Source organism: Harpia harpyja, chromosome 19 (genome assembly GCF_026419915.1).
Source record: "Harpia harpyja isolate bHarHar1 chromosome 19, bHarHar1 primary haplotype, whole genome shotgun sequence".
In the NCBI taxonomy this organism is placed as follows: domain Eukaryota; kingdom Metazoa; phylum Chordata; class Aves; order Accipitriformes; family Accipitridae; genus Harpia; species Harpia harpyja.
This window is the reverse complement of record NC_068958.1, coordinates 7658160-7684464: the sequence shown is the minus strand read 5'-3', so window position 1 is coordinate 7684464 and position 26305 is coordinate 7658160. Positions and strand designations below refer to the sequence as shown.

At 44.4% G+C, this 26305-nt stretch overlaps 1 protein-coding gene across 3 annotated transcripts in view; it reads left to right on the top strand.

The window, feature by feature from the left end:
• Positions 1–26305, top strand: part of COL27A1 (collagen type XXVII alpha 1 chain) — a 164554-nt gene that overhangs the window by 30370 nt on the left and 107879 nt on the right. For 2 of the 3 annotated variants that reach the window (XM_052814845.1, XM_052814844.1), the window contains 8 exons: positions 4299–4352; positions 9424–9477; positions 11518–11571; positions 17485–17529; positions 18411–18464; positions 20873–20917; positions 23275–23328; positions 24565–24609. In XM_052814845.1, coding sequence (XP_052670805.1) covers positions 4299–4352; positions 9424–9477; positions 11518–11571; positions 17485–17529; positions 18411–18464; positions 20873–20917; positions 23275–23328; positions 24565–24609 — 405 coding nt within the window. The remainder of the gene's footprint in view (positions 1–4298; positions 4353–9423; positions 9478–11517; positions 11572–17484; positions 17530–18410; positions 18465–20872; positions 20918–23274; positions 23329–24564; positions 24610–26305) is intronic. The other variant, XM_052814846.1, reaches the window with a different exon arrangement.

Sequence of the window (26305 nt, the reverse complement as noted above, 5' to 3'; positions counted from 1 at the left end):
AATCCTAGTTATCTGTTCTCCTACGTGAAGCGGACAGCAAGCTGACATGCGACAGACAGGAGTCCAGTTGTCGGCTTTGCTCCCAGGACAGCAAGAAAAGAGCTAAGGTCAAACTTTCCAAAACACTTAAATAATTTAGGAAGCCAGGTCTCCCTGGCAGTCAATTTCCCCCTCTAACAGGTGAGCAAACTCAGGTACAAGGGGAATGTTTTACCCATGTCCATACAACAGGTCAGAGGCAGAATTAGGAATAAAAAGCCTGGCATGCTGTAATTGCTCTTGTTTTATTTAACCTCTCTGATACAGTACAGGACAATATATATGCGCTCCCTGATGCTTTGGGATGCTCTTGCCATCCTCCTGTGAACCTTAGCAGCTTGAAAAATTGCAAGGTTCCAGTGTAACAGGTCTTTGTTACATTTGGTCTGTGGCTGCAAAAAATCTCCCTTCCCTTCAAAATGCAGGGCTTCCCTCCTAAAACAATCAAGAACTTAGCTGTAGAGGTTCCCCGGTATCCTCATTCCATTGGGAAGGTTTTCTAATTTCTGAGAAGAAGTGTTTAAAGAAACAGTTTGTTTGGCTTCACTTCAAATATTTAGCTCGTTTTTTCAGCAAGCCAGAGGTCAGAATGAGATCTGTAGGTCAGGAGCAGAAAAAGTTGCTTTACACAGTGAAACCCCAAGACATAATGAGTTTTGAATGAGTGGTCATTCCTCTGACTGAAGCTTTCTAGCATTTAGCAGGAGTTTGGAGGATTTTTTTCCCCCTCCTCCTGAATGCTGGAGGGATGAGGAGAGCTGTGCACAGTTACACTTTTGTTAATTTTTGCGGGCTGTGAACCATTACACATAAAAGCGCTTCTGTGAGCAGGGTCCCATCTCCAGGCACGTCACCGAGATGAACTGGATGGCACAGTGTAGTTCTCAAGCAGCATCATTCACGTAAAAGACATTCCAGGGAGATTACAAACCCCACCACCTTTGGGAAACCCCCCTCACTTGGAGAACACATTCAGGGTTTGTTCTGGTCTCCATGCCACTGAGCCTTGGGCTACCACTGTGCCATGATAAAATTGTCCATGGAATTTCTGGTGCAAGGCTTGGAAGATTTCAGATGCAGGTTTGCTTGCTGCTAGATAGGATTTTTTTCAGCAGTTATAAGGGAGCCAAAGCAGGTGGGTAAACAGGCACGTGTGCAAATAGTAATATGTGCTGTGGGATTTTTTTTATTCAGTGGTCTCAGCATTGTCCCATCCTGTGTGTAGAAAAGAGGAGCAAAACTAATGTATTGATAATAAATATATTTGGGAGAATCCCAATTTCTAAATATGAGTGGGAAATTGAATGAAATCCAGGATAGCATGAGTAAAATATAGCAATTAACTATAGAACTAAACTCTTGAATTGCTTCTCCATGAAGAAAGGGCTATTTCTAGGAGCACTGGTTGGAGATGGGCAATTCTGCTGGGCACAGTAAGAGAATAGGAATGAACATTAGACTGGGTTTAATAAAACAAGGGTGGGTAGCTTGGGGGCATGATGACTGTTATTGGGGCTTGCAGATTGGTACGTGGATTAATTTGTAAGGCCTGCCTGTTCAGATTTTGTATTGCTAACAGCTCCTGAGGCGGATGCTGTCCTGTACCTTTTGTTACTCAGCCCATCTAACTGTACCACACTGCATCTTCCTCCTCTGCCAAGAATGTGGGTGTAATCACAGATTCAGGACGAACCATGTTGGAACACATCAAGATCAGTTATTTTTTACCATTTTTAGGACTACTGCCAGACTACGCCCTTTTCTCTCCACAGTTACAAGAACAGTTTAAAATGTCTAGCACGAGCCCCAGACTTGGTTACAGCAGTTTCTTGTGTGCCAGACTGGACTTCCCACTGTTGCTTCATCAGCAGGATGTGGCCACTTCTCACTAGGATAAGACCACATTGGTCTTTAGGAACAGGATGGGTCTCTGACCTTTCTTTGCCTGGATTACACACTATGAGTGTCACTGAATTCAGTGGTAAAGGCTCCATCTTATGTCAAGAGCCTGTGTTTTTCATAATCACGTGTTTTGTCACTGGATACTGGGTCTAGATACTTTCTTCCTTCTTTCTTCCTTTTGGTTAAGGCCTTTTATGATTTCGTTGCTGTGCTTTGGTTTAGCTCTGGAAGAGCCTGCACCAGATTTTGCTGGAGGTGGGATTAGTCTCTTATCCAGGAGCTCTTGATCAGCAGCTGAGCTTTCTATGTTCCAGGTTTCCTCCTGGAAACTACCGTTTCAGCTAGGAGTCACACCAAACCATGCTGTTTCCTCTAGTCTGACATTGTTTTAAGCCTGCCCCAGGCTATGGTGGAGCACGGATTTCAACTAACTGCAGTGAAATGGGCTTTGAGCCAAGCTGCCTCACTCCAAAGTTTAGTAACAGCTGAATTTCCCCCTCAAATCTAGCAGCAGTCTGGATTTATGAACCCTGTTCAGAGCTACCTAGATTATTGCTTACGTGTAAGAGCTTTTTAGGAATTCATCTTTTATAGAGACTTTACTGTTCTGATTTCTGTCACTTAATTTTCATACGTATTTGAGAATTGGAAGACTTGGGTTGAAGTGCTTTTGCTACCTCAGACTTGTTGAATTACCTTAAGCAGCACATTAAGTCTCAGTTTCAGTGTCCCACCCAATGAGGTGAACAGATGATGCCATAGTTTGCTGGGAAGATGAATTTATTTAAGACTACTCAATGCTCATTCTGGTTACAGCAGCTATATGGGTTTTCAAATGACAAGTTGATACTCAAACACCTTAATTTTAATTAAAGTTGTTTCAGTTTCATTGTAAATTCACAGCCAGGCTAAACTATCGGAGAATTTCAGGCTGAAAATTTGGAAGGAAATTAAGAATGGGACAATAAATGTGTTTGGTTTCAGGCTGAAAATTTGGAAGGAATTTAAGAATGGGACATTAAATTAACTTGGGTAAAAAATGCCATTTGAAAAGTTCAGCCTTGGCCTTTTAATTGAATAGCCTCTTACAGCAGAGCAGCATGTGTTGTGAAACAGCACTGAGCACTCAACAACTGTCTATACCACAAGATACAATAGCTAAATAAAAAAAGCCATTATTTTCTATTACAGTGCAGTAAAAATAAAACTGAATAGACATCATCGCACTGATGTTCTCTCAAAAGAGAGCAAGGGCACTGAACTTGGATGGCAGTCGCATGTTTAACTGCAATGATTTTCCTTGGAAATCAGACCCTGAAGATTTTGGCCCCACATAGGCTGAAATGCTCGTCGGAAATACTACAGCTTACTGAGAAAGTGTCTGAGTGGCTTTTTATCCCCCAGCCTGTACTCATAACTGGAGGGTACATTAAAGTGCTCCTCGTGGTGGTGTAAAGCTCACACACAGTCTTGGCAGAACAGGAGCCCTTGGAATTGAATCTTCAGGTTGTTTCATCTCCCAGGAACGTGTTCAAGTGGACTTAGAATTGTTTTTACTTCTGCCTGGAAGGTTAACAGATCTTCTGTGCTGTATACAATCCTGGGATAAACTATTCTTAGCTGCTTATTCCAGATAACTCCTTAAATAGTCTTTGGAAAATATGCAGGGCGCTTTTAAAATATTATGTAAAAGGAGATACTGCTTTATGTGATCTGAGGTAGATGCTCTGACAGTGTCATTGGCTTGTGAGACCTATGCAAAAATATAGATTTAAATGGTTTAAACAGGGACTCACTTATGCTCCCCCTGTTTTACTGTCTGGCTATCCATTCTCTTTCTAACCTCTAAAGGCAAATATCTGGTTGCCTTGTAGGGGAAATGAGTTCATCCCAAATAGCTAAACAATTTCCCTTTAGTAATTACCTCTGTTCTCTTCCATTTTGGCCAAAAAAATTGTTAACACCCCTGCACACTTCCGCTCCCCTCTGCCTACCTCCATCTCTTTCTGCTGGGGCTCCCTGCAGCACTTTGACTCCCCTGACCCCAAGGTAGTTTCTGTTCGTGGTTGTGGAATATTTGGTGTACGCAAATTATCTCATTGTCACGACACATCTTGTGGTGACAGACACATGTCCCCTTCCATAAAGGTAGGTGGGAACCGGCAGCCACGTTTCGCCACTCCGAAGGCACTAACGAGGGTCCCCTCAAAGCTCTCTCCCAGCCAGGGCACAGGCTGCTGCTCCTGTGCTCTTAGGTCTGGCCACAGCACAGCCCGAGATCTTCTGCAGCTCCCAAGGCTAACGCAGATGCCTACCGACTCCTTTTGATTCTGTTTTGTGTTTGTTGTGTTTTTTAGGGTCCCCCAGGTCCCCACGGAAACCCTGGCTCACCTGGCCCCCCAGGCCTGAAAGTAAGTATTAATTGGCGTGAGGAGCTTTTGCCTTCCTGTTTCAGAGGACGTCCCAGTGGGGGAAGTACAGCTTTTTTTTATCCTGCTCCACACAAAATGACGAGTAGCTGAAGCCATTTCTCCCCTCCCCTCTGCTTGCACACAGGCCCTCCAGCAGCACAGCCAAAGCCTTTTCCTGTGCTTGTGAGAGACCCTGCTGTGTGCCTCGGTTCTTGGTTCTCCCTAATTTCAAAGACTGCCTAATTAGGATCCTGCTTAAGCTATGCCTGTGCCAGGGAGCAAACTGCTATGTTGAGATGAGGGCAGTGGAATCCTCCCACTCCAGAGCCTCACCAGGTCCAGACTTCTTTGCTTTCTCATTTCTCTTCTTTGGTTTTTGCAGCCTACTCCTCTACCTTTGGGTCTGGGCAGCAGCGGCAGCAGCTGGCTTCTTCCTCTGCCTTCCTCCTCCTGAAACTCCCTCATCTCTCCTTTCCTCTCCAGATTTTCTGGGAACCCTGACCTCCATCAGTCTTCCCAAACTGATCCCGTTGCTTCTTTCTAGATGTCCTCATCTCTTCCATGAGGTCTCACAGGAGCCCTGTGTTTTGCCCTTTTCTCCTGTATACACGCTCCCTCCGGGGTGCTGCAGGTGGGTGGGAGCTGGAGCGCTGCAAAGTGGGAGTCACCCCCTGCAGCCAAACCTCCTGCCTTTGCATGGAACTTGAGCACAGATGTGGCTCCAGAGGGGAGTTAGTCCAGTGTGCTGCAAAACGCTTCAGAAAGACGTTTTAATTCCCAGCTTGTTCCTGTGTATAAGGCTTTGTGTTACCAAAAGATTGCGGAGTTCCTGGGAAATTGGTTTGGATTGTTTTGGTGTCATTGCTTACGCAGAAATAGATTTATATTTTATAACACCTATCTGGGTCTAAAGAATAATTGAGTTTTGAAAGGCAATGCTTAATAGAGGTTTCCACTACTGAGAAAGCTGTAGGATATCTCAGCCAAACATAGAGAAAGGTACAAGCAAGAGTCCTTTCTTTTCATGATCTCATCAGTAGGCAGAGATGTTATGAACACTATTGATGCTCTGGGAAAAAGATTCTGGAAACTTGGCATGTTGCCTCTACGTGATTAAAAATTAGGCACTGGAGACATGCTGGTGAACAGCAGCTGTTTTAAATTCTAAAGTGTAGTTATATGGCCTGAAAAGTGAGGCTGTAAAAGTTCTACATCTTAGTGTTCTGCATTTATTCTCCATCAATGACTTCCAGATCACACTTGTTGAGTTTTATAAGTCAAATCAAAGTTCTTTTATCTAACTTCCAGTCCTGCAAATTCAGCCTGGTCCAATCTATAGAGTCAAACTATGTTTCTATGCTATAGGGGTTTTTTTAAAACACTTTTAGCCTAATGCCTTGTCAGAAATCATAATTTGGCTGTAAAGCTGTATTCAGCTGGCCTCTTATTAGAAATAAAAACTTCCTGTAAGCATTTTTCCTCCATCTTGATGCACTATCTGGCAGCAGGAAGCCCTCAGCAGACAGATAGCTGTAATAGTCTGCAGTAGAGATCTGGTGTCATTGGTCTGTGCAATACATTTTAATTTTGTCCAGCCACCATTTGCAGGATTAGGCTGTTCTACACGATGCTTCGTCAAAAGAAGTATTAAGTTTGCAGTGGGATGTGAGAGCTGTAGCTCAGCCCAGGCCTGGGCATAACTTCACCTCTAGTAGGGAGAGCCTGGTAAGCCGTGATTGCAAGATCATTGCATGAGAAGCACTTTTTTGAAGGTGTGCATCAGATCCCAGAGTTTTGACTTCCCTCCTTCCCTTCATTTCCTTGGTGTTACACTAGTCCCAGAAGATGGACTTTGCACAAAAAAAGTGATATTTCACTCCCTTACATTTTAAATGCCTCTACCCTTCACCAGGCTTGACGAGCCTGCACCTGGGACCTGATATCTTCTTATTAGACCCAGCCCATGGCTGAAATTATAGACTTGCGAAAGCTCAGCCTGGGTGACAAGGCAGAGCGGCCCCAATGAGAAATTCTCTTGCTGAGAGCCTTCAAGTGGCTGCTGGACTAGGTCTTCCCTAGATAGCAGTTAATACCATGGAAAAAACAAGCAACTCAAGAAAGGAAACTGAAGTTTCCCAGATAGATACAGCTTGGAAACAATGACTAACACCAAGTCATTGTCACTTAGGAAGTAACCCAGGAGCATAATTTTTATCAGCTGAATTAACAGAGCACTCATAAGGTCAGGCAATCAGCTGCATATAAGGGATGTGATGTGGCACTGCAGCTGGCAGAGATGCGTGTATTTGTGCATGTCTCTTGTCCAGTTGTGTTGCATTGATGAGCACCAGCATTGTGTTGTTGGACTGCTGCATTTCTGAATCTATCCTGTGCAGAGTCCACCTTACTCTCATCACTGGAGCTGAGCACTTGTAATTCCTTGTACTTAGGAAGCTGATCTTTTGCACAGAGCTGTATGTAGCTGTTGAGCCAAATTCCTGCTGATCTGCTTGGGCATGGTTCCACTAACTTCAGTGGCATTACACCCGCTCGTGCCACCTAAGAATTTAGCCCATGGTGCTTTTCTCAGCAATTTATAATGTGTAATTTCTTAAAGGCGGCTTCTTGCCACTTTTTGCATTCTGTTTGTTGTCCTTGGCAGTTGCAAAATTGCTATTGCATCTAGTTAGTAAAGACTGGTTATAGTAGATAACCTCCTAAATGGCTGTAGACATATGTTGGGCTAGGGTTGTGGCTGGCTGTGTGACCTGTAAGCTGCTGGTGGGGGCAGGAGGGGCACTTTTGCTAAGGACTAGAAGTAGCTCCAAGGATGCCCTAATAGAGTTTGGGATGGGGAGGAGGGTTAGCTGTCAGACAGGGTGTGTTTTCGAAGGCCATTACAAGAGTTGGGTTTGCATCTCTCATCTGGAGGCTTTTGGCATCAGGCATTAGTATGGTTTGCTTAGTTAGCTGCTCTGGATAAATCTCTCTTGTTATAGCGCTAGGAAAAAGTGAATTTTCCTTTTATTGATTGGTTTGGCTCCAACATAGCTCATCAGTTTGGCTCACTGATGTTTAAAATACTATTAGTGGGATTGCAAAGCTGAGGTGTTTAAGTTGCACAGCTCTAGACTTCTCCCAGGTAGGGAAAAAACCAGAAGAAAACAATTTCTTCCTTTACAAGAGGAAGTAGTGTGCTTAGTCAGTTGGGATGAGAAAGACAAGCTTGTGAGCAAGGTGCCATGGCTTAGTGATGGACAAGGCTTAGGCTAATTCCCATGTTGTGGTTGCTGCGCGAGAAGAATTGGGCAATTAATCCACAGTTTCAGCCCTTGCACGCAGGCATTCATTCTCTCTGGTCCTGATGCCATCTCGCTGGTTAATCTTAGGGATATGTGATAACGTTTGTGGCTGAGTTCTCCACCTGTGTGATGGTCTCAACAGTGTTGAACACAGAACCATGATGCAAAGTACAGTCTTTGCTAATGTGATCTGGAGCTTCCCAGGGAAAAATGTAAGAGGCCTGTATTCCTTTACATGGCTCAGTCATTGCATTGAGCATATGGCAAGATTTAGGGAGAGTGGTGGGTGTCTACCTGCTGCAGCAAATTAATTTTGCAGAGTAGAAGTTAATACCCTGCAATCCTGAGGACTGCTCTAATCTGTTCCGAGCAGTTGTAGCACCCACTGACTGCTCTGAAGCTCAAAGAGTGGGAGAATTGCCCTGATAACAGCTGCATGCAAAGCAAGATTATCTGCATGACTTCATATACTGTTTGGAAACCAGGCAGCCTTCATTCAGAATTTGTGCAGATGCATCTGCCTTGAATCAGCAGTGCTCCCTACAGTCCGTAGCCAAGTAGTCTCACTCCCTGAACCTTGCAGCTTGTGGTGAATGGTGGAGGAGGAGAAGGGGAGATTTACACTCAGTGCAAGGTGGGAAATACGTGTCGAACATAGTCACCGTGAGTCTGCATGGAAAAGCTGCTCAGCTAGTTATAAGTAGACCTTTGTGCTGCTAATGAGAAATGCCAGTTAATAAATACTATTACTCCTCTGTAGGGTCTCACCTTCCCTCCAAGCACTTCACCTGACAGCTATTAATTAACGCTCACAACTGTCCTGTGCTTGGCGGTTGGTTTTACATCCCGTGCTGCTGATGTGGCACACAGAGGTTGTGACTTGTTTATGATCCAGGGGGGTGTTAAATAGCCAGTGACTGATACTGGGATACCTGTGTCCTAGCTGTGCCAGAAGAGATGTCATACAGACCTAAGCTTCTTTGTGTTCTAAGCCTTACCTCTCCCCTGCCAAAAGAATCTGCCCACTTCAAATCTCTTCTAGTTTTTCCTACTTCTATCTCTTACCCTGTTAGGTGCACACATTACCTTTCCACCTTTTAAGAATTTGAACTGGGATTTTCAAAGGAATCTACTGGAATTAGATTTTCAAATGCTGCTGAAATTCCAGCCTGTGTTCATCAGAAGATCACAGTCTTAAATTGTAATTTCTCTCGTCACGGTTGTTAAAAAGGGAAAAAAAGAATACTGCCACTTAAGATAAAGTGTGCCTTTTTCTTCTGCCGGTCTGAAAGCCTCACAATTGCTCTGGCTGTTGGTAGTGTCTAATTAGTGTAACTTTCTCTGCAGTTTCATCTGTTCCCCACAGTTAAAAAAGCAACAGCATCTAGCAAGTTGTTAAGAAGGATGGTTTAGCCACAGTAATAGGCTTGGTAATTATTTTCGTGACGGTAGTTGTAGACAAGGAAGAAATCACAGCTGTCTAGTCTAATAAGTATCAAAAGTCCCGATGTTGCCTTCTTCCAGTTATCCTTTCTTTAGTCAATTTAATACTGTCAAATACTATTTAAAACTCAACGCTTTAGTAGCAGCAATCACTCACCAAAACCACCCCCAGCAAAACAGCTATACACAGGGACTTTAATACATTTGGGATGTTGGGGCAAGTCAGAGATAAAATGTTTTTCTAATTTGGAGGCTTGGTGGAAGCAGAACCACATCTATGGGCTGGGTCCTTGGATTGTGTCATTAATTTAAGTTTTTCATTTCAGGGTCAGAAAGGTGATCCTGGGTTCTCACCTGGAAAAGCTCGCAATGGACAGAAGGTAAGATGTTGCCCAGACTGCACAGGCATCAAGACCATGGTGCGCTTTAAGCCCTGTGCATACACATGGAGGGAGTCCATACTGCAGCCACAAGCATCACAGCTACTCAGGTAGACTTAGGACTGAAAATTAAGAATTAGACCCCGGATTCAGGACTAAAGAGTTAGCCAAGGTATTGACCACAGTGCACTGAAGTGCCTGCTGCCACAGCTTTTTGTTGTCCAAGTGTTTATCCATTTTATGCACAATCTGCAACCCAAACTTAAGTCCCTGCTGCTGCAGGCACATGGCTACTTAAGCTAAATATTTAAACTAGCGCATATGAGATACAGCCACACCTTGCCAGCTCTGGCCATGCAGCTGTAGAAAGAGACAATCCCAGTGTAAGGAATAAAAAAACCTTGAAGGCAAAGGAAAGGATGTTCTTGCTGAGGAGCTGAGAAACAGTGGTTTGCCTCACGTCACATACGCAGCCCACAGCAGATCACTACTGCGAGAGCAGCCTTGCTATCCCACTGGTGGAGAAAGGGAGGCTTCTCAGACCATTGCACTGCCAACACATGGACCCTGCTGTGTGATAACCAGAGGCCTTTCCACCAAGGTCTACTCAACTCAACGCAAAGCACACAACTGGGAAGTGTAGCTGGTTTCTGGATTTAGCAATTGTTAAGGATCAGAGTTCTGCTAATTCTTTTCAATGAGTTACAACTCCCATTTTTGCTGTTTCACAGCTGAGTGATTTTTACTGAGGCAACAAGGCCTCACAGAAGCCTAGAAATTAATAGTAGAGCAATCAGGGCTCCACATCATCTACCTCAATTAGTTCTTTCAGTGATGCCTGCACAATACTTCATAGCTCATGTCTAGGGCAAGAAGCCTGGTTCTCTTCCTTTCATCGCAAGCCTTGCTATAAATGGGCAGCTAATAGAAAGCATCAGCCATGAAGAACTTAGGCCCTTCGTTTGAAACCAGATGCCTCCATGAAGCACAGCAAGCCATACAAATGCAAGGTGGAGGGTGACACTAGAAAACCTTGAGAAGGCTAAGTCTGAAACGATGCTTTTAACTTAACAGCACGAGATGCCTTTTGAAATTTCTTCTGCACTACATTGGAGTGGCATCACATGGAAATCATTCACCCGCAGAGTCTGGAACTGTTTTCTTGCAAGCATGCTCAGTGTAAGAAAGGGAGAGATCCAGATAACTTTTAGCTCATGTTAACAAGGCTTTATTTCTGGTAGCAGTAATAGAAACAAGGAGTTTCCAGCAGGAGTTTGGAGTGATGCCTAATTTTCAAGCTAGGTACTCCGAATGCATTTTCAGTAAGCAGGCACAGCACGGTGTTAGAGACTCTAGAGGGTTTTTTGATTCTAATCAGAGGAGGCCAAAATGGGCTCGTACAAATGGCTTGGATGTTAGATAAGTCTCACAGCACCGCGCTTCTCTGTTCCTATGATGATTTGGGCATGCCAGCTGGGATGTGATGCAATCCCTTTTTGAAAGTACCGGCCACTGAAAAAACCCTCCCACCAGCAACCTGCAAAGGTCAATCCATGTCATACAGGCAGGTTAAATAATTATACCATCAGCACCATCTGAACTGGAGCTGTGGGCTAAGCCAGTGCAGTAGCAGAGTGTGAGCACAATCACAGGACTTGGCAGGAGGTACCTGTTGTTCTTATTGCATTTAAAAGCTAAAATTTTCTTGCCTTGCTGATTTAAATGCCTATCAAAAGGCAAATGAAGCATGTGACTGAATGAGATCATTGAAAAAAAAAAAAAGCATTCATTCTGCTGGCAAAAATCTGGACTCTAGCAGCAGCTGCCATTAATTAACTGGGTTTATTATTTATATGAGCTAGTTAATAGAGATGTTGTTTAAATCTACGCTTCTTATCCAGACAGTTTTTGAAGAGTTGTGATTTGAATCTGAAGTATCAATAGTTGGGTGCTACTGTCGGCAAAGTAATATCAGTAACAGTACGCTAGGCATAGGGAAAATGTTGCTGAAAACTAATTCAACTTGCTTGCTTCCTACAGGGAGACATGGGCTTACCTGGTTTGACTGGGTTCCCTGGACCACCTGGTAGAAAGGTAAGAGTATTCTTTTCTAGTGAATTAGATCAGTATTTTTATTTTTAGATTTTCTCCTCTAATTCTGCCTAAAAGATTTAATTAAGTCCTAGTACCCAGGAAAAAAGTCTTATGCCTGTTTTGCAGGTGTATAAACTGGGATATAGGCTGAAGCAACTGCCTAAAGGTTGTACCAGCAAGACTATGTAAGACTATGAAATGAAATTCTGGATCCAGATTTCTGTTCCTTCTTTGTATTCCATGTCCCACTGCACTGCATCATCCCCATCATTCCTCTGCACCCTGACACTGGGTCTTCATGAGCAAGCTGAACTTAGATCTGGTTCAGCCAATGTCTTAACTAAATGGATCTACAACCGGCATCGATACCCAAAGGTTGCATTCAGAACAGGTTTAGACATTCCAAGGAAACCTTGACTGTCTCACCTGGTAAAGCACATTTCAAACAAAATATCTGTATGCCTTCCCTCTACTTTGCCTGGAGATTGACAGCACTAGTCAGGTTTTGCTTTATTTGCTTCCATATTGATGTTTCAACAACATTAACATCACCGACAACAAACCTATGCCTAGAAAAGGTTACATAACGATAGAGCACAACATCCATCCCTGCTTTCATGTTGCAGCGGTGTATGTGCTCGTGTTCACGTGTGCAAGTCTGCATCACAGTACCTTAGCGATCTGTACCTTTTATACATCAAGGACATTTCAGTTGACCTTCCAGTTCCAGGCTGTGTTGGTAGGTTGGTTTGGTTTTTTGGAAGCTGGACCTGTTGCAGGGAGCTGTTTGACAGTTGTGCTCAGCGGACATGACTCCCCTTCCCAGCAAGCCAATATTGACATAGCTAAGCTGAACAGTTAAAAGGAGCATCTTGTTTCAATCACTTCATCAGTCAACGGGCCGTTGAAGATACACTGTTCCTCAGGCCAATTAGCTGCACACAAACACCTACTCAGGTATGCTTTTTAAGACTCTGGGGAGAGAAAGAAGCTGTGGAGGAGACTGAAAGAAACCCTCCCTCTCCGTGATTGTTTGTTGTATACTTTATATCGAAATCAAATTGCCAAGAGTAGGGGCTGGGTTCATTTTTCTACTCCCAAGGCTGGTCGTGCTTGGGGTGCCGTGTGGAGCTAGGAGCAATAGAGTGATTCATTACCAATCTTTTGCTGTCACAAACAAGTTCTAGCAAAGAGGGTGCAAAGAATACCACTTTCCTGGTATAACAGCTCATAAAACAAAACCTTGTGGTTATGATCAGCAAAATGCAATGTCAGGAGCACAAGGACTCATAGTGGAAAAAGTAGAGAAGGAATAGGAGATTGAACAAACATTCCTGAGTCCAGCACATGGCCTTCACATCTGATCTCGGCTCCCCCAGGACAGGGCAAAGGCAGGGGTATGCTTCTGTTTCTTCAAGTAATGAGCAAGTTGGATGCTGAAATTTTTCCTTTGGTGTGGCTTAAAAAAACCACCTCCCAGTAGCACTAGTCTGGCAGTGTTTTTGGTGTAACCTGGCTTTTATTAGCATCCTGCATTAAGAAAAAATTTACAGCTGTTGGAGAAATGTTTGGAAAAAAATCTTTTTTTATCTGGATTCCCTGCTGGCATTTTCCCAGTGAAAATATGCTGGTGTTTGGCTGAAGGTGGGCAATACATCTTGGCTACCAGAAAACAAGAACGCCTTGGAAATGGACATCCCTCCTGCTCACTCCATGGAGGGACTGTGAAAAGAACTCTAAGGCCTTTGATCTGAAAACACCATGTAGAAACTTTCAAATAGGCAAAATATTTCACCAGGGGAAACAAAATACTTTTCCCACTAAATGAAACAACTGGCTCAGCAGCGTGAGCTGGAGCCACAACCAGCAGCATATGGTTTTGGATCGTGCGGCTCATACCACAGTGCCTGCCTTGTGAATGCAGACCTTTGCTCTTTTTAGGATTGGAGAGTCTGATCTCAGAGCACCCCCAAAGTCATTTTTCCTTTATGCATCTGCGAGTATATGAAACTGCCTTTCAAGAAGCAGATGTAATTCTCATCCTCTCCACACAGAGCAAACGTTGCTTTTGCTGACCGGTAGTTCTCAGCAACAGTGGCAGGACTCGGCTGTCCCCTCTGCCCTTCCCTCGGGTGCCTACGAGGTGTCTGTGGACTTTGGCTTTCAGTTGGGGGCTGCAGACCACAGCTGCCTTGCAGATATATCTCAGCAGAGTGCTGCATCATTGCTCCCAGCCTCAAATGCTGTGGAGGAGAAAATGGTTGTAGCAAAGTACAAGATTGTAGGAGACGGCAGCAGTGAGAGAGAAAAAGATTAATTAAAGTCCCTCAGAGAGTAAAGACAGAGCTGGAAATTGGTCAGTGCTTCAAAACACACCCTGTCATGCAGATCTCATTTGCTGGCTTCTTTACTCTTCATATTTCCTATCAAAGTGCAGGATGATCCTTTTTAGCTAGGAGAGAGCGGATTATAAATATCATCACAGATGAGTAAATCCTTCACTGGAGTGCAGTTTCCTTTCTAAATCACAGCCCTTTGTGTTGAGCACCCTGTAATCATCAGGAAGTGTTTGGATAAAAGAGCAAATGCAGTTGTTTTCATACCCTCTGCCTTGTCATTTTAGCACTATTTGAAGGGGATTTTAGCAGGTAAATACTTTCATATTGCAGCCAACTTTAACATACACAAGCTTTTCTGTTTTCTCCTCACTATAATTAACCTGAGACAGAAATAACTGCAGCATACTATGAAGAAACACACATATGAAGCTTCCTAGAGCTCATTATATATGTAGTGAGGAGGATATTTAATAGGATGCAACAGTAGCAGAGTGTCTACATATTTAACTTAAGTGCCATTCACTTACCATTATAGAGATAGCAATGCAATATTTGGTGCAGACTTTCACTCAGGATGTGCTTTGAGCATCTCAAGGGGCTATTATCTAACCACCTGCTCTGGGTGGACATTGCAGGCTGGAAAAGCCTATCCTGCAGGAACCCAGTCAGAGCAGAAGGATTCAGAGCAGCCAAGCTAGGCACCTCTTTCTTATCAGTGGAGGGAGCAAAACATCTCTAAGTGTTTGTATGCATGGAAGTAGGTGCTCCAGCTGTCTGGAGACAAAGGTAGTTCCTGCTCCAGGCTGTAGCTGGAAGAGGTGGGCTGAGGCTCCAGGAGGAAACCCCATGAGCTCCATGTTAAATCCCAGGGCAGGTCTGGAGATGCTGAACCCAAGGCTGTTTCTGTTGGCAGCTCTCTCTGGAAGGTGGGGGGGGGGCAGAATAGATGCTCTCTGTCTGCACAACAACCTGCTGGTCCGTGCTCCAGGGATGCGTGATACCAGCGCTGGGCCTTCCACACCCAGGTGGGTCCGGACCTTCACAATGTGCCTTCACCTTCAGGCCAGATGCCCAACCGGGGTGGAGCTTCCTTCCTCCTTTCTGCTGATGCTGAGCATCTCTCCAGGAGCTGAGGAGAGGATAAGCAGGAGAGGATTTCATGGGGCAGATTCCTGGAGAGGTGCAGGGAGTCCCATCTGCTGGTCCTCCTCCAAGAGCTGCTGAGGCACTTCCAATTAGGAGCCACTGGCTGAAATGCACTAGCAGCATTCGGAGAAAGAACCTTCGAGGGGGTTCAAATAAGGGCCAGCCGGTAGCCAAATGGACTTTCAGGTCAGCCACCACCTTCTCAGGAGGTGCAGCTCAGTCAGAAGAGCGGGCCATGATACATCAGCAAGGTCAAGCAGGAGAGAATTGGTGAAAAGGGAATCAACATTTTTCCAGGCCAAAATGTCTGAAATAATGAGCAAGGAGGAATGCAAAGGGGAGTGGGTAGTAGCCAGGATGGCTGAGAGCATTGCATACCTCTGCCAGCGAAGGCTTAGGCTGCAGGTCTAGAATAGCCCATGGGAAGAATAAAAAAGCTGTTAAGCAGAGGTGTGGACCTGGGAGCAGAAACAGGCCTGGGTTCATCGGGTGAGTAAAGCAAAAGGCCAAGTCCTCGGCCAAACCAGGGTTTGGTTACGGCTTCAGAGCAGGGGGATGCTCCCCTGTGGGTTTTGCAGACAGGCAATGTGTGCCGGGAGCCCTGGCTGGGAACAGGGTGAGTAGCAGAGACTGAGTTACAATTAGCAGTTGTAACGCACCCTGAAAGCATTTTGTTATTTCTGTAGTATTTGTGCAAGGATTGTTTCTTGTTTATTTTCTCTCTCCATTTGTTTCAAGTTAAATTTTCTGCCTTTTTTTTTAGTCTTGCTAGTAGCCCAGCTAAACAGTCATCTCTGTAACTGAATTTAATCTCCTAATCTGCTCTGACTCCACTTGATGGAAATTAGTTTGTTTTAAATAGCTGAAGCAAGATAATAAAGGAGAGGGCAAAAAAAAAAATCTGAAGTGTCTATCGCTTGCAGAATTTACTCAGTGTTTGAAGAGAGCTCCAGGTAAATCCTGGAGAAAGCAAACTCTCTTAAAATACACACTGATCAGTGTGCAGTTGAACAGGTGTCGTGGTTTAACCCCAGCCAGCAACTAAACACCACGCAGCCGCTCACTCACTCCCCCCCACTCAGTGGGATGGGGGAGAAAATCGGGAAAAGAAGCAAAACCCGTGGGTTGAGATAAGAACGGTTTAATAGAACAGAAAAGAAGAAACTAATAATGATAATGATAACACTAATAAAATGACAACAGCAATAATGAAAGGATTGGAATGTACAAATGATGCACAGTGCAATTGCTCACCACCCGCCGACCGACACCCAGCCAGTCCCCGAGCGGTGAATCCCTGCCCCCCCCCACTTCCCCGTTCCTAAACTGGATGGGACGTCACATGGTATGGAATACACCGTTGGCCAGTTTGGGTCAGGTGCCCTGGCTGTGTCCTGTGCCAACTTCTTGTGCCCCTCCAGCTTTCTCACTGGCTGGGCATGAGAAGCTGAAAAATCCTTGACATTAGTCTAAACACTACTGAGCAACAACTGAAAACATCAGTGTTATCAACATTCTTCACATACTGAACTCAAAACATAGCACTGTACCAGCTACTAGGAAGACAGTTAACTCTATCCCAGCTGAAACCAGGACAACAGGCTACCTTTGTCCCGCTCCAGTGCCTGCAACTCAAAAAAAAAAAAAATACTGAAAAACTGAAGCAGGTTTATGAAAGACCTGTGAGAATGATTTGAAGGCTGTAACACTTGCCAGCTAGCAAGCTGGATTAAGAAACTCATTCTAATTAATTGAGCAGGTTAAGAGACAGCTTGCTTACCACTTTAGGTAGCTTCATAATGAAGGACTCTGAATCTTTTCATACCTTCTAATAATTAGATTAGAAAAACTGGAAGCTAGACAAGTTCAACCTAGAAGCAAAATTGAAGTTTTCTGTGACAGCAAATGGTTATTTTGGTGTTTCCTATGGCATTTCAAGTCCTAAAGTGAAAGTGAGTGCTCTGAAATGCGAGTTGTGTTGCATAGTCCGCCAACTTGCCCAAAGCAAACATTTCACCCTACAAGCCTGTGATTTCCTAAGGATTAAGGATAGCCTTTGCTAAAAGTGTAGATTACAAATAGATAGATCTGAGTGTAGATACAACTCTAAGTCTGTTCATGGAGCAAATCCTTCTTGAGTAACCATGAGGCCAGACCCCAGCAGGTGCAGGCTGCTGCTGCCACGCCACGCTGTAGCAGAGCCTGGGGTCATCGGCAGGGTTTGGGTGATGCCAGTGCAAACAGCAAGTTTGCATGATTGTGTAGTGCTATCCCATATCTAAAAACCTGCTTCTCCTCAGAACTTTACTCCCAAAAGAGAACTTTACTTCCCTGCAAAGAGAAATTCAAACCCAAACCACATTACTTTATTATTCTTTTTTTTTTTTATTTTTTCTTCTTATTCATCTCTTCCATCCTGTTTCAACAGGGATATAAAGGCTACCCTGGACCACCAGGTCACCCTGGAGACCAGGTGAGTCTTCCCAGTTTCCAACACTGAACTTTAAAGAGGGATGGAATTGCTGACTCTGATGCTAGTTTGGATCCCACACAGCCTGCTCAGTGTGGACAGCCAGCTCCTTCCAGGGGCAGCTTGGTACACACAGGGGGTGCGCAGTGAACTCTCGTACTGCTGGCAGCTGTGCACATACACTGACCGAGAACCAGCAGGTTGGTGGGAAGAGACTGCCTTGGAGTTTCTAAATTTTTATTGCTCAACCATGTTAAGTTTACGTGGGGGAAGAAATACCAGTTTACCCTACTCCCCCTTTATTTTTCCTTTTATATTAATTTCACCTGGAGTTTACCAACCACATCATATTAAGTACTAACATGTAATTCCCCTCCCAAAACCCATTCCCCCTCTCCCCTTTTCTCCCCCCTCTTTATTTGGTTAAGTCTGATGTTTGCAGTTCAGAAAAAAAAGGTAATGAATAGCAGGCCCTGTTAGCAATGATGTTAAAGGATATTATACATGAATCCATTTAGTTTTGAAGAATTTTGGCAGTGCTTCCCCACCAGTAAAATGGTTCCATATGCCAGATATAGATGCAGCCTTACACCTTCTCTTAGCCTCCTTGTTTCAAACTATCTGCTGTTTTCACTGCAGATGGAGGGAGAAGGAGAAGTAGCACCACTTGCTTGGATCCTATTGACTTGGCTTCTGTGTGTTTTCCCCCTCATTAATGTATTCCACTGTCTACCCTTAATATTTTCTTCCTTTCTATAAATTTGCATCAGGTTAACCCATTCCACCCTCCTTTCCCCCCAGCTCAAAGAATGAAGCAGCTAAAAAGGCTTCCTAAGTGTGACATTCACCTTACCTTCTGTGCCTTTTCTTTTCTCTTTCCACAGGGCGAACGAGGACCAGACGGAAGCCCAGGTGCCAAAGGTTATCCTGGCAGGCAGGTGCAGTAAATCTCATCGTGCTGTGCACAGACTAGGGATTTGGGTGTGCAGGTAGCTAAATATATGCCCTGCTAAATACATGCCCTACTAAAGACAGTGCAGACCTCTAGAATATGTCTGAATATTTTCTTTCTTCCATCCCCAAGATGCTGTATCAATGACATGGTCTTTCAACTCTGGGGGACACTAAGCTTGTTAGAAAGTATTTTATGCCTATGATAGATAAAACCTGAATTTCTATAGCAAAATCTGACACGTTTTTGCTTCAGTATAACAACAGGTTAAAAAACCCAAAACAGCAGAACAGAGAAACATACCTGTAAGCTGCTAACCCTTCGCTTTTAGGCACATTTTACATCTAATGTTGAACAGGTTAGAAACCTGGGACAGAAAAAGGTGTGTTACTGAAAGAAAAGATTAGATGAACTCTCACTAGTAAAATTCACTACCATAATCATATATATACCTATATATAAAATTATCCATGGACCACAAATATATGTAAAAATCATATTTGCTGCTGAAAAAAAGATGATGAAAGAAAACCAAGTCTTTGTTTTCATCCTGAAAAAAATGCACAAAGGCAACTTTAGGAAAGGAGGAGTGTGCAAAGGAAAATGGGTCAAGATTGGGCACTTTATTGTCTTACTGATGTAAGATGCTGAGTAGTAGGAAGAAAAATAAGAGGAAGAATTTGTAAGACCCTAAATGGAATCTGTTGGATGGCAGAAGACATGGCCCTGTAACATTTTACAGTGAAATGAGTTTGTCATCGTTTTCTAAAGTGGACACATTAATGGCGGATTCCACCACATTTATCTTTAAGTACATAGTAAAGAGGCTAGATGGATGTCAAAGACCCCAAGCAGTCTGTCATGGGTCTTTCAGACTTGTCATGAGTTCATATGTGAGTTTTTACCCAGATGCACAGGTTATTGGACTAAATATGAACTAGATGTGCAGAACAAGTCTGTATCCCTCTGCCCTCAGATAATAATCAGTATCAATAAATGTATAATATTGATAAATATTAATAATGTAGGATCCATTTTAAATTGAAAATTAAATTGATACCTTGCTTAACATGCTGGAGAGTGCAGATGGTAGAAGTGGATGAGAGCTTTACGCACCTGACTAAATACTCCATTCATACTCTGAAAAGCTTTTAGACATTTGCATGCCAAAGAATCTCCTAGGTGTGAATGTGTGTTAGATGACTAATAGAAGAGGTCCGAGCTATTTTGGACATACAAGGTTAATGAATGCTGTTTAGCAATTCACAGCAGTGTTCTGCCCATCAGATAAGCAGGGTGAAATCTTTGCATTTGACATACCAAGAACAAAAGTGCTTTCTTAAAATGTGGTTTGGGTCAGGAAAGTGACTTTTTTTTTTTAAGGCAGCTTTTTTCAGCATATCTGAATGCTGTGTGTATCCAGCATCAGGGCTGTTTACTTTACTGAGATTTTACTACTTGTTACTCCTGTCAGCTGTGCTGGCTCTGCAGTGCTATGGGAGAGAGAGCTTGGCTCTGTTTTGATTTGCGCATCATAGGCAGAATTTTTAACTTCACCCCGATGGCTGAAATCTTTGGCAACGATGCACAAGCCAGGCAGGAGCACAACCTGACTTTCAAATCCCAGGCTGCGTGTGCAGTGCTACCAGCTAAAGAAAATATGGATTTAGCCTTCCCCCCCTCCTCTTCCAAAAAAGCCCAACAACATTTGGAACTAGAAAAAATTGACCTGGAAACTTGCTAGAAGACAATAAACATGAAAATTCTTTACACATTTTTACAGGGCTCTTTTTCACAGTACTTTAAGTGAGCAGCAATAGGCATAGAAGTAGCATGGGGAATGTATTTTCAGTTCCTTCCATAGCTGTTAATGCTGCAAAGGGTTAGAGATATTGCAGTACCTGCACTGCTAAGTGACATTCTAGGCTGTAGAAATTAGAGAGGCTTTCTCCCTGCATCAGGGCCCGCCTGTGTTCCCTAAACAGGTATTGAAATACATTTGTCATTTGCTATGCATGTGTTCAGTTAGGCAGGAAAATGACTTGAGAGCTCTTGGGTAGCGAGCATCACTGTACACTGCATCTGAATTGTAACACAACCTCTGTGCACCCTGCTGCATTAGCCTTTTTGGTCTTTATGATCAGAAATCTCTACTTCAGCCCCGGGCAAGGCTCACGATGTGCAGCAGTCTCAGGTTCTGCAGAGTCCCAGCTCCCCAACAATGGGACATTTGTTATTTGTATCATTTTGTCCTTTGTTCTTCTTTGTTGATATGCCTTGGACTCAGCACTGAAAGCAGAACCACGCAGGGACAGTGCTGGGGATTTGGCACTGCTTGTTAGGTTAAGTTAAAGCCTGTCCACATTTGTCTTTGTTTTTTCCCTTCTGTTCTAGGGTTTACCTGGCCCCATAGGGGAAACTGGTCCAAAAGGCAGTCGGGTAAGCAGCCTTTCATTTTTCTTTTCTCTACTTGTTTTTACCAAAGGCTTCGCAGGAAACTTTATGCTTAATTTTGCAATCCTGAGACTAGTTGCTTTAATTTGTTAGATTCAGGGGATTTGAACTGTGCACTGCTTGTTTACTGAAGCACTGCTAAATTTTTTAAATTAAACGTGGAATGTACCAAGATCAAAGTTCACCAATAGTGCTGATGATACAAAGTCAACCCCTTCAGAGCTCACATTGCAGGAGAGGAAAGAATGGCATACAAATTCCTACCAAAGACCAAAGTCTGAACTTTCTGCAAGCCCCATCTCCCAAAGGCCTCTTTAGTTTCAATAAGTGTGGTTCAGCGGTCTTCGACCATGTTCAATATGGGCTCTTTTGGGTATAGTCCTGGGTTTGGGAGTGATTTATATCATTATGCAGAATAGCAAGCCAGCATCTTGAAGCCATGTGCAAATACAAACATTAATATTTCTGTTCTGCCTGGTTTTGCTCACCAAATTGAATTGCTGGAGGTTCATTCTCACTGCAAAGGCTCTCCTTAATCACATTTTGTTCTTTTCCTGCAATTATAAATTCACAATGAGATTCAGAGCCAATAAAATCCCCCATTTCTCTAACATGTGATACTTTCTCTGTATGCAGTAAATTAAACCAGCTGGCTTTCATCACTAGGAAAACTGCAAGGAATAAAGAAATGCTGACCCTGTAGCTAGCTGTATTCCTGAGCTGGGAAGGGAGATGGCATGTTCAATGTCCTGCAGAAGAGAGGAAGATCTGAGATAGCACAGCTTGCTCACCTCACTTCTGCAAGTGATGAAGTTTTCCCTGGTGCATCTGTTTCACTGGCCTAACCAGGACCTCGTGTAATTATCACATGGTAGCTGTGCAGAATGTAAGACTTGAAAATTATTTTCCACTTTGCACCCCTGAGTGCAGAGGACTGAAATATTTATAGCTACCCAAGAAAGCCATTTCTCAGTTCAACTGCAGTCAATCAGAATTGGGTACTAAGGTGAGGTATTGTGGATTGAGGGAGCTAACTGTTGGACCCTTCTCCATCCCCCACCTCTATTTTTTTCTTCTGCAGGAAGTAGGTCAGGAGTAACATGGTTTGTCTTGAGATTCAGGAGGCAGACAGCATCGTTTTAATGTAGCTGTATTTCCCAGCTAGGTATTATCCCTAAAGGAGAAGCGATGGACTGGTGAAAAAGTTTGGTGGGGTTGACAGTAAGAGATTTAGTGATGATGGAGAAAGAAAGATGAGAGAAAATCAGTGTTAACACTTGGCTCTTGTAACAGTGAGGTGCCACTGAGGGGGCTCCCCGCTGAAATTCACTTCCTCTTGATTCTGCCTGTTTGGCACAAATTAGTCCTTTGCAAAGGACCAGCACACAAGGTAACTTTGTACTAACTGCTGAGCCGAGAGGATTAAACACAAGGCTTCAATTGTTGCAAGGGAAGGGAAATGTAGCATTTTATGCAGCGTGTCTTGTCTGAGCGGGATCCCAAGGCGGTAGAGAAACGCCGCATACTTGCAAACGCGACGCCTGCTGATCGGTGTGAAAGGAGCGGATTTTATGTGAAACACATTGGTGCAAAGGAGGCTTCTTTACAGTTGGGTGTCAGAGGATCTGTATGTATGTACAAGTTGAGCCTCGTACACCGATCCAAAGAGTCTGAACTGGCACAATCAGCCTCTCCCTGCCTAGGCAGGGCCCTTGGTGATTGGGTTGACAAAGCGTTTGCAAAAGATCTTGGTGGTGCAACAGAGTTTGCAGGGAAAGGCTTTAGGCACAACCATTACCGATTTGCTCCTCTCTCAGCAGCGGGGCAGTCAGCAGCCTTGCATGGCAGGAAAAGGTGTTGTTAGCGTGAGAAAGGGCTGCGGTGTGCGACCACCATGGGACATAAGACAAGCAGAAAGGGCTTGGTACCGCAGGGCGTTTTCACAGCACAGTTGGGAATGAGTGCCAAAGGCAGGGAAAGAGCCCTTGGAGAGATGAAAGGAGGTGTAGGCATGCAGATTACTTTTGCTATCACTCTTGCTAACCTTGAACCAAGCTCCGTTTCCCTCAGGTACACTTAGAGCCAGCCCAGGTAAGGTTTCTTGTTGCTGGCCTCTTCCTGCCTGGAGTCCTCATGATCCCTGGTGTGAGGGTATGTGCCCTTGGACTACATCGTGGAAGCCAGCACCATGCAGTCCATGGGCATATACACTTGCCTCAAGGTTTATTTCATCACGGCTGCCATTGACCAACGCTGGAGGATGTTCTGCTGTTCAGGAAAGACAGACTGACTGGTTGCTAATGGAGAAATGTATTTGACTACTTGTTTTCTCTTTTCTTTAGGGATATATTGGTCTCCCAGGATTGTTTGGGCTACCAGGGGCTGATGGAGAACGAGTGAGTATTTTGTGAAGAAAACGTTGGTGTTTTGCTTGAATACAGTTCATCAGAGCCTGTTGTAACCTCCTCTATCCCTTGTTCCTGAGGAAAGAGGCGAGCATGCCTAATGTTTAACCATGCCTTCTTTAGCCTGCTTCTACCTTTGCGTGAAGACTTGTGTCCCTGTATGGTGTTGACATTCAGCTCAGGAGAACCTAGGCTTCAGACAGGGTCCTCAGACCTCACTGTTGAGTAGAGAGTTTTTGTGTCTTTTCCTTCACTTAAAAACCTGCCTTCCTCCTCCCCCTTACTAGTTCATCTTAGTGGGATGAGGCAGGAGGTCGAATGTACATGGAAATTCCCTGCTCCCACAGGATTGACATCCTAGCCACAGTGTCCCAGCATTTTGAGTGTCCAACTGGAGGTGTCTGGAAAGAGCCTGGCTCTTGGAAGGGACGGTGCCTTGGGCTTTCTGACAGTGGCTTTGGTTCCAGTTGCCTCGAGTTGGGCAGTCAAGACTGGGGCCTATGAACAGGCAGCTGTGGCTGCTGTTGCCATGTGTCCTCCCTTCCCCCCATCCTTTTCATCATGCCTTCTCCAAACCCACGTGTTCAGAGCTTTGCAGGACATCCCTTGCTTTTTTGCTCTTCTTCCCATGTCTCCCCACCTGCCTGATCTCTACCCATCCAAGGACCCCCTCTTCCCACTGCAAGAGCGCCTAAAGAAGGTTGCTGTAAGATGAAGACTGTTTTATTCCAGCTTTTTCTCCCTCAAATGCAAGCTCCAGAAACAAGAGAGGCCCCAGGAGCATGTGGGAGTGAGTGTGTGTGTGTGTGCCTGCCTGGAAGGGGACTACCCTGCACTCTAGAGTCGCTGATTTAATGCTTGTATAACTAAATAAGAAACATAAACAGAAGTTCTCCAGCGAGTGCCTTGGCGGTGGCCTTCATTCGGTTCCAGACCAGTAGCTTAATGACTGCTCCTGCTAAGCACAGCTTCAGCCTGTTGCCCTGGGTGTGGATGCTGCCTGCATGTGTCCTCAGGGAAGGCTGTAGTTAGTGGGTGAAGGTTAATTGTCTTCTGCTCTCGCAGCTGACTGCAAGTAGCTGACATTTTGATTCCTGAACAATGCCGCAGTCATTAGCCTGTTTTGCATTCCCCTTTCTCTTCTAGTTTTGTTTTCTATTGTTGGTTGGCTGTTTGCTTTCTCAACCAGACCTATTATTTTTTTTTCTCTGTGTGTTTTCCTTGCAGGGGATCCCTGGAGTTCCTGGGAAGAGGGGCAAGATGGGTAGGCCGGTAAAGTTTTTCCTCGTCTATTATGCAGACCTTGTTGAATGAAACTGGAAACAAAACATCTGACTTTTGGCTGGGTCCCTTCCTATCTTCTGATGGAAACTAAATGGGGAGATCAAACAAACCTTTCCATGTCTCTTTTCTCAAGCAGGAAGAAAACTGAAGATACAAATACTGTTCTCTTCCTTTCCTCCATGCTCTGCCCACTTCACAGGCATTTTTGTTCTTTTTCACACTGTCTTCATGCTCCCTCGGATCTTACACTTCTCAGATTCTCTTCTGCAACATCTTCCCCTCTGGCCAGCCTCTTCCCTGAATGTACTTTTTAATTCCCCATCATGATTGCAGCATCCCAGGTGTCTGTGCTTGCTCTGTTACATCTACTGCTCTGTGCTCCCACCAGTCTCATCACGTTTGCCTCTTTCCACTGTGATTCTCTCCAACACTTGTACCATCCTGGTTTGTATAATGCAAGTGCACTTTTGTATGGAAACCTTTTTGTCCTTGGTGGTGGTACAGAGTTAAAGCAGTAACAGATCAGATGCAGACATGTTTGAGGAGCGAGGAGACCATGTAGATTTGAGAGCTTGGCCAGGAGGAAGAGGTGTTTGCAGGTAGGGCTGAATACAAGGTGAAAACTGCGAGAGCTGCATAGAAGAAGGGGGTCTGTGCTGACTTAAGCAAAAAGCAAAATAAAAGCAGGTGGGAGAAGTACTGAAATGAGTAGAGGAAACAGAGAACAGACAGAAAGGAAAGCCTTTCCCTCATCAGCCTTCTTCCAAGCAACTCTGCATGCTTCCTTTAGCAAAATGTATAAAATTTTGCTCCAAGAGTCCGCAGAGAGATCAGGCACGTTCATGCTCTGGTGTGTCTCATTGCCTTTGCACCTTGTCCTTCATGTTAGCCTGAGTTTCTCTCGATCTCCTGACATCATTGTACTCACAGGCTCCTTGTAAAATGTCCACTCACCCACACACGGAAAAATCCACTGCTTTCCCCTTGTCACCCTTGCATGCGAATGCATGCTTTTCAGGAGTCCCACGCCTACCGCTTGCTGGTGTTCTCACAGTAAAAGACGTGCAAACATCCTGACAGGGCCACATTCATCTCAGCTGGCTGTTCGTCTCTCCCTGGGATGGGGGGAGGTTGAGCAGACTTTTTTGGGGGGGCGGTAGTGGAAATCTGTACCAGCTTTTAACAGTTTTGTAAGCGCTGGTCTCTGTGATGAATAATTGCAGAGAGCCAGTCGATGTAATGATGACTCATTGACCAGATTAAAACAAACAAAGCAACTGTCGTTAGGTACAGGGTTTCTGCTCTCTGCCTTGTTTCTGCACAGAGCACGCTGGAGGCTCAAAGGGTTCCAGCTGTTGTTTGGCTAGCATTTGTAATCTTCCAGGCAAGAGGTTTTTGTCTGGTGGTCACTGTTACAAACAAGGGGCTCCCCTGAGATCAGCAGGGAATCTCTCAACCATGGAGGCATTTAGGCTGGGATCTAGAGAAGGGATTAAACGGCTGTGCATGAGCACCTTTGTTCCACTCGGCTCTTTCAGAGAGTTTTGGCTTCATCCCCGTTTCATGATATCAGGTTTAATAAGAAATCTTGAATGGACCGATGCTGATGATTTGTACTTCCGAGCGTGAACAGAAAGATCGAGTGACATCCAGAGTTATTCAGGAAGTCACTTGGAGAATGGAA